The sequence below is a fragment of the Leopardus geoffroyi genome, chromosome C2 (genome assembly GCF_018350155.1).
Source record: "Leopardus geoffroyi isolate Oge1 chromosome C2, O.geoffroyi_Oge1_pat1.0, whole genome shotgun sequence".
Taxonomy (NCBI): Eukaryota; Metazoa; Chordata; class Mammalia; order Carnivora; family Felidae; genus Leopardus; species Leopardus geoffroyi.
The window spans coordinates 83511726-83527795 of record NC_059333.1 but is presented as its reverse complement, the minus strand read 5'-3'; the positions used below and the strand labels follow the sequence as shown (position 1 = coordinate 83527795).

Here is a 16070-nt window from a genome sequence, read left to right as displayed (position 1 = left end):
GAAAGTAAATCAGTGATTGCCTAGGACTGGGCAGAATGGGGGGATTAGACCTTACGTGTGGATAATGTACAATGCTTGTACAATATTTGTTACTGCTGCCATTCCCACAAAACTGCTACCTGTTTGTTAGAACTTCCCTTCCCCTCTCCCATAAATCATGTTCTTCTTCTTCATAACATTGTTTCAGAAACTAACCTCTCCGAAGACTTCTCTAGTCAACCCCACCAATCCCTCACCACTTTCGCTAAACATGCCAACCATCACCTATAAGGACCTAAGGTCCTTGCCTTGTTCTGGGTGACTCCTCAGCTCTGTTGACCACGTTTTGTGCCTCCGCCATCTTTTCCACAATATGACAAGCTCCTAAAGGCGGGTACCAGGTCTCCCTTTCTTTGGGTTTCTCCAGCAGTGTCAGAGTCCTCAGGTGTCATTGGGTGATGTGGACTCATTGACAGAAGGACATGGTGGCCCCCAGGACCCAGTCCCACAGTGCACAACCTTCCTCCATAGCACACCAGTGACCTATTTATAGGAGATTCTACATTGGGGCTCCTTTTATATATGCCCAGACTCTTTGACCACTTCCTCTCCCACTGCAGCATGAGCTACTCGAGGCCAGCAACCATTCTCAGCTGAAATATTACACATGTAGCCTAGAATACTCTTCTAGCCTTCAATGAAATTCAGACAGTTTGGTGGTTTTGGTATATGTGGATGGTAGTTGGGGGTGCTAGTAATCATGGGGATTTCGTTAGAGGCTTTAGCGCTGATGAAGGTAGTTGGGCAGGGGCTGTGATGGTAACTCCTACTTTTGGAGATCGGGGTAACATAGAAAGATGGATCTTTCATCTGTCTTTGACTCCACTGACAACATTCCATTTGGCTTCAGCTGTCATTTGGGTATCTTGGCCTGGAATGTTGTCCAAAACCTCCTCAAAATCAGATAGGGCATTTGAGGACTTTTCTTTAAGTTGCAGAAATGTATTACCCTAGTGGGAGGCTTGCCTACTCAATGTTCCCAGATGTGTTGAACTTTAAACTCCCCCTCCTTCTTCTCTTGCCCAAGGTCACACTGTCTGGCTGCTGAGGGTGGGATGCAGCTCCTAAGCCAGAGACACACCCAGCACACAAGGCCTGACAGCCTTCAGATTCCAGGGATGGCAGGTCCAGGGATGCGGATCTGGAATGGAGACCCCAGCAGGGTACCAACTCTTTCATTTCTTGGCCAAGGCCCTCAGTGTCAGACTGTGTGCTGTGGGCTCCTGAGTGAGATGGTGGAGGTGGGCCACAAGGTACCCACTTGAAGGGAAGCTCCCATGCAGAGTATGTCTGACCCCGTGGGAGTCCACCCTCAAGCTGTACCTTCATAGGCGGTCTCTCTGTGATTCTAGCCATCATTGCCACCTAAGCCACGGGGCTCCCTGTTTTCTCTTTCGGATTCTAGGCCAAGGATGGACAAAACTCAGACCCCTCTCTCTTGGTCCTCTAGGAACAACTCAAATCAACTAAGATGTTTTTGGCTGGGCACCTTCCCTGCGTGAGGTATTTTCACATCAAATTTCTAAACCGGTCCCCTCTATACTACTGTGAAGAAAACTGCTTCCCACTTTACAGATGAAGAAAGCAAGGCTTAGAAGGGTGAACTGATTTGTTTAGTAATCCAGATCTTCTGTCTCCAAATTCAGTTTTCTCTTTCCACAGCTGCCTCCCAGCTGGGACAAGCCTGCATACTCAAAAGGAAGTTTGTTAAAGGCTAACAGAAAACAGATGCTTTCTAGAAGCTAGTCATGCTTCCAGAGGCTCTGATGCAGCTGTAGGGGACTCCTTTGCAAGGCCTCACCTGTCTGATGCTGCCCTCAGAAACCCCTTCTTCAGAGCCAAAATGCCCTTTCCTCTCTGCCTCGCTTCTCTGCCCACAGACCTCCATCCAGGTGAGAGCCATTTCTGTGGCCTTTGAAGAAAGTGGATAAGGAGTGCACATCACAGACTCATCCCAGGGACCTGTGCCCCAGGCAGGAGCCATTTCCCGCAGACTGCCCCCCACTATAGAGCTCTCAGCCCCCACCTCAATAGATGGGCTCAGGTGGCTTCTCCCACCTCTAGATCTACCCAAATCCAGTGCCTAATCCATGTTCAGTGCCTAGAGGATGTTCCATCCTGCCCCCCACATCTCCATCCACAGGAAAGAACCCAAGTATCAGGAGATACAGAGACCACTAGAGATGGAAGAAATGAGAGGTGAGGCAGGAGAGGTCCCCAAACTTATCTCCATACACCTGAACAAAGAGGGGCCTTTATTTCTTGTTTGTGTTTAACTTGTGCAATGTGCCCCAGTATCTCACGGGAGTGAATGGAAACAAATACAGGTGGCCTGATTGGCCTTGGACAGTTAGGTAAAGTCCCCAAGGGACTACAGCTATGACTAGGGAGGGTTGGAAGACCCAGGGACCTCTAACCAAAGGAGGGATTCTAGTCTCAGACACTATATCCAGGCAACCAGGGCAAAGGTCAGTGCTAGAGGGCATGGCACTGTTTTGCACATTTTATTATTAAACTTTTTTTTAATGTTTATTTATTTTTAAGAGAGAGAGAGTGTGTGTGGGGGGGGGGGGAGGGAGGGGCAGTGAGAGAGATGAAGACAGAATCTGAAGCAGGCTCCAGGCTCTGAGCTGCCAGCACAGAGCCCAACGTGGGGCTCCAACTCACGAGCCATGAGATCATGACCTGAGCCAAAGTCAGACGCTTAACCAACTGAGCCCCCCAGGCGCCCCTGCACATTTTATTATTATTTGTGCCTTCCTTCACTCTTGCAAGTATCTGCTCTGCTTCATGTAAACACTCTACAACTGCTGACTCTAGTCTCCAGCCTTTCTAGAAGGGGAAATAGTGATGTGACATCTGACAGTTTGCAATGAGCTTGGCATTTAGAATTCTGCTGAGTGTTCCAGGAAGCTTCCCCACAGGGAGCTGCTCTCTTTGAACCTCAGCTTTGAAGGCAGGGCAGCACTATTCAAGAGTCAGCTGAGTAGCATGACAGTTATTAAGCACCCACTATATGTAAAACATAGTATTTAAGCCAGGAATTATAAAGTATACAAAAATAAGATTTGCTGCCTTTAAATTTATATTCAGATAGGTGGCTCAGTCAGTTAAGCGTCTGATTCTTGGCTTCAGCTTAGGTCATGATCTCAGTTTGTGGTTTGAGCCCCACATCGGACTCTGCAATGTCAGTATGAGGCCTGCTTGGGATCTCTCTCCTTCTCTCTCTGCCCCTCCCCCACTGGTACTCTCACTCTCAAAATAAATAAACTTAAAAAAGAAAAGAATTTTATATTCATGGGCAGAAATATAAGAAAATGATCCATTATAATATGCAAAGAAAACAGAAACAAACCCTAAAATAGATGCGTAAAGAAAAGGTTATGGGAACCCAGATGGATGTGAAGAGAAAGGTTTTGTGGGGGAGATAATAGTTGACCAGAGTTTTAAAAAATATAGTTTATTTATTTACTTTAGGTGCATTCTATGCCCAACGTGGGGCTTGAACTCATGACCCCGACATCCAGAGTTGCATGCTCTACCGACTGAGCCAGCGAGGTGCTCCAAACCATGGCTTTTTTAAATAAGAGAGATTCCAAGCTAATAGCCAAGACTTAAAGGTGTGAAAAATATTTTTAGGAATACTGAATAGAAAAGGAGGGTTAGAGCCAGATAATGGACACCCTCAATGCCAAGCTAAGGAATATGGGCCACTTTATAGGCAATTGTTCCTTGAAGATTTTTGGTGGGTAAAGCATTTGACCAACTTGCATTTTTGGTCAGCATTTGGGCACTGGAAGGACAATGAGGCAGGGAGACTAGTTATGAGCTGCATTCAACACAATATATCGAGAAACTTTACAATGAGTACCTTTTGAATGGTACTTAATTCTCAATGAGTTAATCTGAATGAACTGGCTGAAAGGGCGATTGCATATTGTTTGAATTGCTGAGAATTCTCAACTAACTGTTCATTTGAAATCTACTTCACCACAATTTCCCACCTCCCCACAGCCATTCACCTTGCCCTTCCGCACCTCTTATTAGCCCCACAGGAAATTTGTCTGGTGACCATGCCCAAGAATACAGGCTGTAGGGACTAAAGCCCACCACAGAGGATTCCAGGCATGCCAGGCCCGCCCCCCTTGCCAACCAGCCCACTCTGTTACAGGTCTTTCTGGCATGTGACTCCCTCGTTGGATATTCAGATCCAAGGCTGTTGTCCACCAAAGCCATTATAAAGACATCTTGCTCCCTTCCCAGAAAACTATTTTCTACACCAAGAGTTTTACAAAATCCAAAATAATTTTATTCACTTTTTCAGATTTTTGCTTCCACGAGGTGTTCAGCAAACATGCTAAGGCGACAGAATGTCTAGTTGGTCACGACATGCAACTCTGACCATTCAGTTGATGACAGCAGCGACCACACCCACCTGAGCTACTGGTCCCACAGCACAAAGGGGGTTTGCGGGAACACACGGAACCACACAGCAATCAGCAACCTGAGGTAGGTCTCTTTACAGTACAAAAAACTTCTACACCAGTGTGAGACACTGATTAGCAAGAGCTGCTTAAAGTCGCAGACTTTGGAGAGAGACAGAGACTGTGTGACAACTGCAGGGAGAGAGAACAGACCCACAAACTCCTGAACCCTGTCACTGAACCATGGAGGCGTGGGACCAGGCAAATGAAAAAGTACCACCGAAGAAAGCAGCAGCTGGCTCCGGGTTTGGAGCCAGCGGGTGTAGGAGCTGGAGAGCTCTGTGCAGTGGCCAGCGTTAGGAACCTGAGGCAGTGGGACACTCGGAATAGACTTGATTCTGGTTAAGAAACAACAGCAAAAAGAGGAAGGCAGGAAAAAAAACGCCCCCTGTCCAAGGAATGCTCTTCTGTGATTCTCATTCCCGACGGAGGGAGTGAAAAGGGGTCTGGGGCTTTACCCCACTGCTCTCCTGACAGAAACAGTGAATGACAACAGGACAGAAAGCAGGAGCCCTGAGAATTCACGGCGCTCTGCATGGCCTCCAGCCGCCCCCTCTACCCCACCTGGGAGTGGCTGGGCGGAGGCGCAGAGGGGGCCGCTGGAGGGCCCGCTATTGCCACACATCTTCCTTTTGGACATCCAGAGAACCCGGCACCGTGAAACCACCAGCTGAAGAACAGTATGCTACCCTTCCTACAATCTAATAGCAAAATCAGATCTCTAGTACAGCAAACTGTACAAAAATGATAGAAAGGAATTTGCACTGTTATCAGCACAGTGCTTATTTTAATATAAAATAAACAGCTTACATTTTCACTGTAAATATAGGCTATGTACAGAATTATATATAGATATAGCTACACGTATAAAGCTTCATTATAGGCCTCTGATACATTTATAATAACGGTTCCCTGAACCTTTTAGAGTGCAATTAAGAACAAAAACTAAATTTTGTTTACATGAATATGGAATAAATACGATAATCAAAATATGACTCTCCCTAAAATTGAAACACATAAGCCAATCCTGAACTGCTGTGCGAAAGATAAAATTGGGAAAGGCAAGGTTTCGGCAGGAGGACGTGATGAGGGGCCCGCCCTAGGCAGGGAATGGCAATGCTCCAAGGAAAAGAGACGTGGCAGCAGCAGGGAGGAGTTAGCCCTTGACAGCGACCTTGTTCTCCACAGCGGCAAACATGGCATAGAACCGGGAGCTGTCATTGGACAGAAGGACTGATGGGGTGTCGAACTCCACCACCTGCAAAGGAAAGAGACACGTCACTTGGGGTCATTCAGAGGACCACTGCCAGGAAGGGGGCAAACCCCAAGTGCCCCTGGGAAAGAATCGCAGTGACACTTTGATCAATCCTGCCACGCCCAAATGGGTTCTGCATTTGGTTTTTTGTTTTTACTAAGTAGGGTATAAGGAAAGGTTAGGGACAAAGACATCCAGACTTCCTTCACATAAATCTCAGTGGGGGGGAATAAATTACAGCTCAAGTCAATGGCATAGCAGGCAAATCTCATCTTGTTACACAAACTGATCCCAACCCAATGATGGAAAAAGGACAGCCCAAAATACTGGGTCGGTGGAATAAAAAAGGAAGTAAGGGATCCATCCAGTCTATTATCCATTCTTATGACAGACTTCAGTGTAGCTGCTGAAAATCATATTGTAGCAAACAAATGAATATGCTGGCAGAGCCTGCCTTCCACCATAGAGGCAGAAAATGTCACATATTCACTTTCCCAGCTTTTCTTGCTACAGGGCCAAGACATGGGGCATAGCCTTGACCAAGGAGCAGTCTCTGCGGTGCTTCTAGGAAAGGCTGTCCTGCCCACTAGATACAGACATAAGGACAAAGCCTTCCACAGGATTGCCTGTGTGAGGATATGACATTGGGAGCTAGAGCAGACATCCTGCACCATGAGGGGGAGAGAAGGTAGGAGCTGGCTGGAAGCTGACGTTGCTGAGCTGCTGAATAACCAACCATCAGGCCTCCTGCCATGGGATAATGAACTCCTGCCATCCAAGCCTCTTTCATTCTGGTATTGTGTGTCTACAGCAAAGCACTTCCTATCTGCTGGAGTCTGTGTGCATACAGGCATGAAAAATGCTGGCAGGGTGCAAATTAATGTATTAATGATGCTTATCCCTGGGGGCGTAAATGACTTATTTTTGCTTTTATGGTTTTTTTTTTTTTCATGTTTTCCTAAAATTACAAGGAATTTTAATGAACACAAAAATTAAGGGATGGGAAGGACAGAGTTCCTCATTAAGAGCCAATCAATCCCCATTCCAAAACATTGAGCCACTCATAGAAACAAAGTGGTGTGCATGTGTGTCTTTAAGAAAGAATTTCCCAGAAGGTGTTCTTGGTCCCATCTACTTTTATTTCATTATATTCTATTTAATACCTATGTACAGAGTAGTAGCTCTGTATATCCAATGTGTAACAGAATCTCACTAAACATTTAGGATAATGCAAACAAAGATGGTAACAAAAAACCATTAATGTTAACATAATTTCAATATGAGGAGAAAATCATTAACCCTATGTTCTCTCTCAAACCAAGCTGTGAAGCCCAGACTAAATCTGCAGTGTTAGATGTTTTTCTCAGTACTTCTCTACAAATAGAGGGATGGTGCAGTCCAATAGTGGAAAGCATGGTTTTGGAGTCACTGGCCTACCTTGCCTCCAACTCTCCCTTCCTGCGGACTGGAGACAGGTTAAATTCCCTGAGCCTGTCTCCTCTTCTGGAAGGTAGGGTTAAAATATCTGTATCTTTCTCAGAGGTTGTGATGATTAGTTATATATTGAGAGGCAGTATATAAAAGCACTTATTAGTGCGGTGCCTGACATATAATAAACATCCAATGGTAGTGGCTATTATGGTAGAAAGTGGTATTATGGTAACTTGTCTCATATAACACAAGACAAGTTATATATCGTAACTGGCTTGTTCCTGCTACCATCAATTTGCTGCCATCCCAGGGGCACACAAAGGACGTACCCAGCCAACACAAATCTACTTAACATCTTAAGTGACATACTTAACGTCTATCATGTGCAAAGAACATAGTACAGAGCCCTGCCAGGGACCCAAAGATGAATGAAGTATGACCCATGACTCTAGAGAGCTTACAGTCTAATAGGGGAGAAAGAGCATTAGCCAGTTACCATCAGAGGAGGCAGAAGAGGTACACATAAAGTTTAAGGTGGCAGAGGCAATCAGGGCATTTAAGCCGTGTCTTTCTTGAGAGACAGGCAGGCTGTATGCAGACAGATGTAGGAATGTGGGCGAGGGGACAAGAGGAAAAGGTGCTGGAGGTAGATGGAACCAAGTGAGGGAAGAACAGAGGAGAACCAGTTTAGGGTATGCAAGACTGGTTAGAGCCACCAGCACCAGCAAGGAGAGAGGGGGAAATGAAGGCGGCTAGGCTGGGCCAGATTGTGGGAAAGTTTGGAACAGCCAGATGAGAAGTTTGGCAACACTACATGATTGCAGAGAGCAAACAGAAGGTGGCTGGTCTCAATATGTCTCGGGCAATTCCTGCCTACGTGAGTGAGTTAGTATGAACACATGCTTTCTGACCTAAGTCAAAGTGTCACTTTTACAAGCAACAAAAAAGCAGGTAGTAAAGTACAATGAGAACCCAGGAAGAGTGCTCCTTCTCAATCTCTTGATTGGGGGGTGCTGTATCCCTCCGTGCAGCCGCCAGGTTAGAGCTGGTAAGGATGCTTATCTGAAAGCTAAGAGTCGCCCTGAGATGGCAATCAGCCCAGTCCTGCCAGGGGCCAGTTTTCCTCCCAGACAAGGCCACATGTCAAGCCACCGTCCTTCAGGGGCTCAGTACCTGTCCCTGGGCCAGCACCATAATCCTATCAGAGCCTAGGACTGTATGTAGGCGATGGGCAATCGTCAGCATGGTGCAGTCAGCAAATGCTTCTCGGATAGTCTCTTGGATTAGTAAATCTGTCTCCGTGTCCATGGCGGCTGTGGCTTCATCTAGAATCAAAATCTGCCAGAGAAGAGAGGAGAAAGAGAGATCCAATCAATTTCTTCCTAAGCATTCTACTTAACCTAGGTTTCACTAAAATGTATTTTATTATTTAAACCGTAATCTGTTTTCCTAAGTAAGTACACACATATGCAAAAGAACCATTTTGCTTAGAACAGAGACAACTTCAAGCCCATGTGTTCGCCTTCATTTCCACAAATAAAAGGAAATGCGTGTAATACTGATCTAACAAAATGCTCCTGCTTGCTCTGTGACTTGGAAAAACATCTTTCTGGATCTCCCTCTTCTGGTTTACAAAACAAGGCGACTGGATTTGATGGCCTGGATATCTCCAAGTCTATGGTTTCCAATGGTACTACAGCTACTCACTGGTCAGAAACAAAAGTCACCTTGGGAAATTAAAGGCTCAGGGAAGTCTGAAGGCTCAAAAACACTTGTATACCCAGATTGTGTCAAGGTTAATTTAGAAGCCTCTCTGGGCACGCTCCTAAAATGCTCCACTGGGCTTTGTGCCAGGAATGCCTTTGGTTCTCTTATGACAGAGAAAGGCTGTTCTTCCTCCCCACTGCTCACTCACCAAACCACCTACCTTACAGTGACGGAGCAAGGCTCTCGCGATGCACAGGAGCTGCCGTTCCCCCACTGAGAAGTTATCCCCGTTCTCCATCACTTCAGATTCAAGTTTCAGAGGTAGCTGAGCAATCTAAGGAGAAAGGAAGGTCAGGACTTGAAGAGTCCAAAAGTAAATTTTGAAAAAAAAAACCCAACGAATAAACAAAAACTATACTAAATTTTGTCAAAACCCCAATAGCAAAAATAAATTATTCTGAAATAGATGAAACAATTTTTAGCCACGAGTCTGGCTCATCTAGAAAGAAGGTACAGGTGTTACGATCACATGTACGAGGACCCTCATTTTTTTTTAATGTTTATTTATTTTTAAGAGAGAGAGACACAGAGCGCTAGTGGGGGAGGGGCAGAAAGAGAGGGAGACGCAGAATCCAAAGCAGGCTCCAGGCCCTGAGCTGTCAGCACAGAGCCTGACACGGGGCTCGAACTCACAAGCCGTGAGATCATGACCTGAGCTGAAGTTGGACGCTTAAGTGACTGAGCCACCCAGGTGCCCCGAAGACTCTCATTTTCTAGGACATTCCATATTTCAGATAGATTATTCTGTTAGCCTCATACCATTAAAAGGTCCCAGAAATTCCAGTATTTTCATGTCCCCAAATCCTGTCCGATGGCGGCCCTAATTTTGGTTCTGAAAATATGGTCATGCAAAGAGATCACTCTTTCTGAATTTCAAAGCTATAGGTCCATGGCTGTTAAATTTGCCTTTAAAATAAGCTATTGAGCCTACTCTTCAAATGAAATTATTTGAGGAAGGTCAATATATAAGTGATAAAGACACAGCTGATCTAGTTGAGTCAGGGCAAGGGATCCAGAGCTTTACTCAACTCAGGGGCATGAGAGATCTACTCCAGGTCAAGGGGATCACCTGTGGCCTTGGGAGGGTACATACTGAGTTACCCCAAGAAGTCTATGACTCCATATGCACGTTGCATGCTTTTTGTGGACTTGATACGTATTCAGATGCTTCAAAAACATGTTATACTGTCATGATGAATAAAATAGAAATTAACTTAAAAGCATTACAGAATCTGAGCGGTTGTCATTAATATCTTTTTTAATCAATAGGGAGCAAAAGGGCAATATGACCATGATCCAGAGATATCAACTTTTATGCCCTTTCTGAAATGCCTGGGAAGCCTTATCTAAAGTGCTCCTTCACAGGATTTCACAGACATCCTGGAAATAGAGCAACAGGCCAGGCTGGACACACGTGTCACTGCATTCCCCCCCTGCCCCCAGATTTCCAGCAAAGTGCTCCCTCTGTGCTTTACTTACACATTCTTTCATGTGTGTCCTTTCTAGGGCATCCCAAATCTGGTCTTCAGTGTACTGGTTGAAGGGATCCAAATTTGATCTGGAGAGAAACACAGTAGGAATTTCACAATGATCCAACATGTAAGTGACCATCCTGCAAAGGTTATCTGTCATAGGATCATACATGGGAACAGGCCAGACCTCTCTGTCTTCTTCTTCTTAAGTTTACTTTTTTTTGAGAGACAGAGAGAGAGAGAGAGAGAGAGCGCGCGCGTGCGCGCACATAAGCCCAAGTTGGGGAGGGGCAGAGGGAGGGAGAGAGAAGCCCAAGCAGGCTCCACAGTGCCAGCATGGAGCCAGATGCAGGACTCAATCTCACGGCCCCAGGATCCTGACCTGAGCCGAAATGAAGAGTCGGCGCTTAACCAACTGAGCCACCCAGGCACCGCCTCTCTGTCTTCTTTATAAAACTTTAACTTTTATTGTTTTATTATGTAAATAATACAAGTTAGTTACAGAAAAATTAAGAAATACAGATATGTGAAACACAAAACCAAAGCCAATTGACATTTTAATCACTTCTAATCTGACCCCCCAGAAACAAACACTGTTAGCATTTCGACATATACATGTTGAAATACATCTCTCTGTATGTTCGAACTTAGAAAAACATCCTGATGCACCAGGGTGAGAGCCTGTCACTGAACAGGGACTCGAGGTCAGCTGGCTGACCAGGAGGAGGAGCTGATCCAGTAAGAGGAGAAAGAAGAGCGTAAACAGCAACTCAAGAGGAAGGAATTTACTGGAACAGAAAAGCAGGTTGGGACTATTCTTGCTTACTGTACCAATAGTATCTGCCTTAAGAACATCAAGGATGATACCAAAAAATTGGCCCAGACATTTCTGGAATCTTAAAAGACAGGGGAATCAGCTCTTTGTCCTAGAGGATGAGGGTAAAGTGGTGGGGTGGAACAGATAATTGATAGAAATTGGGATGTTACATGAATTTTGCAGTGCCTTGTCTCCATCTAAACATGACATTTATAGTTCTAGTAACCTGAAAGGTATTAGGTATAATTTGCTTTGTCCATAAAATTATACTTGGCATACAGGAAATAGGAAAGTCTTTGGGAAAACTTTAGCTCTGTGTCACATCCGTCTCCATGCCTGGGGTTAGCAATTCCAGGCACATAAATGCAAGCAGGACATTATCCCAGAACTCCACCTGACAGGAGGAAGCACAGGCTGGCACTGATCTCGCTCATCCCTTTGGGACACTTGTGGACTCTGCTGGGAGACTCTAACTGGCTCTGCTCTCTTATGCCCTTTGAACATGTGCACCTCTCCCCACCCTTTTGCTTGAGAGACACTGGTAAAAGAAAGGGCTCTGGGACCAGACTTGCTGATTCCTGTACAGCTTCTATTACAACTGCGTGACCCTGACCAAGTTAGCCTAACTTCTCTATACTTCAGTTCCCTCACTTTTTTATCCCCATCTTAAATAAAAAAGCACTTGTCTCTCTGTTCATTTGTCTGTCTCCCCCAGTAGATCAGGATCCTTGTCTGGATCTTATTCACTGTTGAAACCCATGTATTTTGTCTACTATTTGTTGTAAGAATAAAGGAACACACATTCTTATTTGACTTCCTGGTAAGAGGCATTAGTGTGTCACAATTTAAGCATTTTCTGTAACCACAGAGGTGAAGAACAGTATGATGCAGGGAGGGTGTGAGTACACAGAATCCAGGCAGATTGGGCTCAAATCCCCACTCTGCTTCTTACCTTCTGCATGACCTTGGGCAAATTACCCCTCAGTCTCCTGCTCTATAAAATGGGGATATAGTGACATGACTCAGTAAGTTACTGTAAACATTAGAGATAATATACCTACAGTGCCTGGAACAAGGCAGACATTCAATCACTGGCAGCTGTTAAACAGACAAGGTACATGTGGACACATTAGCTGTCTCATTCCAATGCTTGGTGGCTTTCTGATTCATATATTCAATGCATTTTCCAAGTGGACACAATAATCCAGGATCCTGAATACCAGGCTCAGAAAGAGTTCTGATAAAGTCCTACCTGTGAAAAGTCTGGATGGGGAAGACTAATCTCCTATAAGCATACCATCTAATATCTATTATCTCTGTGGGCATATCTCCTAAAGAAGAAGGTAGTCCAGGGGACTTAGGTGGCTCAGTTGGTCGAGGGTCCAATTCTTGATTCAGCTGAGGTCAAGATCTCACTGTTCGTGAGTTTGAGCACTGTGCCAGCAGAGCCTCCTTGGGATTCTCTCTCCCTCTCTCTGTCTCTCCCCTGCATATGCGTGCATGCATGAATGCATGCTCTCTCTCGCTCTTCAAAATAAATAAAACATTAGGGAAAAAAACAGTACAGTGATGCCTATTGTTATGGGTTGAAGTGTGTCCTCTCCAAAAAGACATGAAGTCCTATCCCTCGGTATCTAAGAACGTAACCCTATTTGGAAATAGGGTCATTGCAGGTATAATTAGTTAAAATGAGGTCATTCTGGAGTGGCAAAGTAGAGTGGGCCCTTAATCCAACATGACTGGTGTCCTTATGAGAGAGGGTCACGAGAAGGCCAGGTGACAATGGAGGCAGAGATTGGAACGGTGTATCTATAAGCCAAGGAGCACCAAAGATCGCTGGCAAGCCACTAGTGGGTAGAAGAGACAAGGGAAGGATCAGAGGAAGCATGATCCTGCTGATGCCTTGATTTCAGACTGCTAGCCCCTAGAACTGTGAGACAATAAATTCCTGTTGTTTGTGGCGCTTTGTTGTGACATCCCTAGGAAGCAAATACACCTAGGAAGTTCACCACATACCTCTTATCAGACACAGAGTATGCACACAAGGGATACAGTTACCTGCTCACTGAGGAGCCTGCCCCAGCGGATTGTCTGTGGGTGAAGACTCAGTGGACACATGGGTAGGCTCCACATTCAACCCTCTGAGGCTCATCACACCAGCTGACGGAGCCGCCGAAGGCTGAGCAATGGGCTCCAGATATATAAGGAATATTTACATACACCAGTAGGTGGTGTACATACACATTAAGACACACCAGACTGATCTCAACAGGGAGCTCAGTCAGGAATAGAAAAAAATACACTGTCATTAGAGAAGCCAGATGGCCCCGAGTCTAAGCCACAAACAGAAGCGAAAGCAAAGTTGCGCATGCACAACATCAAAAGTTGTAGCTGGATGGATGGATGGGTGGGTGGATGGGTGGGTGGATGGATGGATGGATGGATGGATGGAGAAAAAAAGCACCTGAGAATGAAGACACCTATTTGTAATAGTCAGAATTCCTGGAGTCCTGGGGTACCTGGGTGGTTCTGGTGGTTAAGTGTCTGACTTCGGCTCAGGTCATAATCTTGCAGTTCATGGGTTCGAGTCCCGCATCAGGCTCTGTGCTGACAGCTTAGAGTCTGCTTCCGATCTGTGTCTCCCTCTCTCTCTGCCCCTCTCCCATTAGCACCATCTCACTCTCAAAAATAAATAAACATTAAAAAAAAAAAAAAAAAAAGAACTCCTGGAGTCCTAATGCTGCCAGAAGTGCATTTTTATCTTTGGTCTTTCATATTTTATTTTTAGCAGTATTCTAAGCTTGCCTGGTGGCCATGGCTAAATGAGGCTGAGAGTACCTCTGAGAGTGTGAGAAGATACAGGAGTCCCCTCTGCCCCCATACATGGGAAGCCACTGCTATGCCACACCGTCCTGCCATGGTGGGGGTGGGGGTGAGGGGGCTCCTGAGCAGCCTGGGGCCTCAGAGCAGGGGACTTGGGACCTGCAGACCTTCTTCTGCTATCAGGAAGCTAAAGGAGAGCTCTAGATAGTTATTCAGAAATATGGACTGGTTGTTAAGAGTAAAATTAGATAGAAAAAAGGTTAGAAGTGGAAAAAGAGATATGGGGAACGTAGAGTAAATGAAAAAGACTCAAGAGAATAGCAGAGAGTGCATATTTTTCTTTTTTCAAGATAAGGGAAGCCTGTACAAACCTGGAATCAGATGAGATTTTGAAGATGCTAGAAAAGAAAGGTAACTAAAAGTAAGGCCCCTGAGGAAGCAGGTCTAACTCTCGTTTTTGGAAAGACAGGATACCTCCCAAGGTCGTGATTATTAGCAGGTGTTGTGATAACTTCAGGAGGCAAAACAGCGAGTGTGGCACATAAGAGCCCTGACAGCCCAGGTTCAGATTCCTACCTTTGGGCAAATTACTTAACTTCTCTGGGTTTCACTTTTTTCATCTATAAAATCGGCATAATAATAGTACCTACCTCATGGGTTTTTTTTTGTTTTTTTTTTTTAATTTTTTTTTCAACGTTTATTTATTTTTGGGACAGAGAGAGACAGAGCATGAACGGGGGAGGGGCAGAGAGAGAGGGAGACACAGAATCGGAAACAGGCTCCAGGCTCTGAGCCATCAGCCCAGAGCCTGACGCGGGGCTCGAACTCACGGACCGCGAGATCGTGACCTGGCTGAAGTCGGACGCTTAACCGACTGCGCCACCCAGGCGCCCCTCAACATTACTTTCTGATGTTGATGCTAAGGAGCTTTTGGGAAATCCCAAGTTCCACAGGGACTAAGACTATCAAAATAAAAAAAATTTTAAAAAGGAAAGGGACACCCTTTCTTAAAATTTATTTTATTATTATTATTTTTTAATTTTAGAGAGAGAGAGAGAGAGAATATCTTAAGCAGGCTCCATGCTCAGTGCAGAGCCTGATTCAGGGTTCGATCCCGTGACCCTCAGATCATGACATGAGCTGAAATCAAGAGTCAGCTGCTCAACCAACTAAGCCAGCCAGGTGCCCCAGGCTTTCTAATAGTCTAAGAAAAGCAAAAGAACACCAAAAACTGAATATTCCTTGGGATAAAACCTGGTCTTATGTAAGACCTGAGAAGATAAAAGGAAGAATATCATAGGTCTATGATTTAATTTCACCTCAGCATCTACTATTGACTGAAAAAGCCAAAATTACAGCTGGCAGAAAATGAAACTTACAGGATTCCCTAAATTTGTACAGTGGATTGCCCAAATAGCACTCTGAGCACAATAACTAAAAACTCAGGGCAGTAGCACACCAGCCATAAGCTTGTCCATCAAGCAGCAACATGTCTCTGGAGTTGATAACAAACGGCCCCAACTCCCAGAAAAGCTGCACTTCCATGAGGGTTTACAAATACCAGCTGCCATGCCAGCAGGTCAGTTCTTAACCATTAATTCTAGCATATGTGCTGCCAAAGCTAGCACTTAACCATCAACTCTAGAAGCCCCTGATTCACAGCCCCAAATGAAGTGCTGTAAAGTTTAGAGATAAAACGTGAGGCATGTCAGTGGCAGTGTCCTTAACAGAGTCAAGTTTAACACACTTTGTTTCTTAATGTTTTTCCAAGTGATGATAAAAAAAAATGGTTCTTTTGTCCGGAGCCAAAAATTGTAAGGCCAATTATATTCTCAAAGGCATTCCTTGTGGCATCTAAAAATGGAGAGATTTATGGGACGGAAGAGCAGATTTGGCAACAACTCTCAATTTCTTAATTTTAGACCCTAGTCTTCAATAAATTCTAATTCTCTTCTGACATTTGTTTGACTTCGTTATCTCAG

At 45.0% G+C, this 16070-nt stretch overlaps 1 protein-coding gene across 4 annotated transcripts in view; it reads right to left on the bottom strand.

Annotated features, from left to right (window-relative positions):
* Positions 1-4325: 4325 nt before the first annotated feature.
* The window catches only part of ABCC5 (ATP binding cassette subfamily C member 5), an 80794-nt gene continuing 69049 nt past the window's right edge, over positions 4326-16070 (bottom strand). For all 4 annotated transcript variants that reach the window (XM_045502799.1, XM_045502800.1, XM_045502802.1 and 1 more), the window contains 4 exons: positions 10456-10534; positions 9137-9250; positions 8383-8547; positions 4326-5781 (listed from right to left, as the gene is read on the bottom strand). In XM_045502799.1, coding sequence (XP_045358755.1) covers positions 5680-5781; positions 8383-8547; positions 9137-9250; positions 10456-10534 — 460 coding nt within the window. In that variant the 3' untranslated portion in view covers positions 4326-5679. The remainder of the gene's footprint in view (positions 5782-8382; positions 8548-9136; positions 9251-10455; positions 10535-16070) is intronic.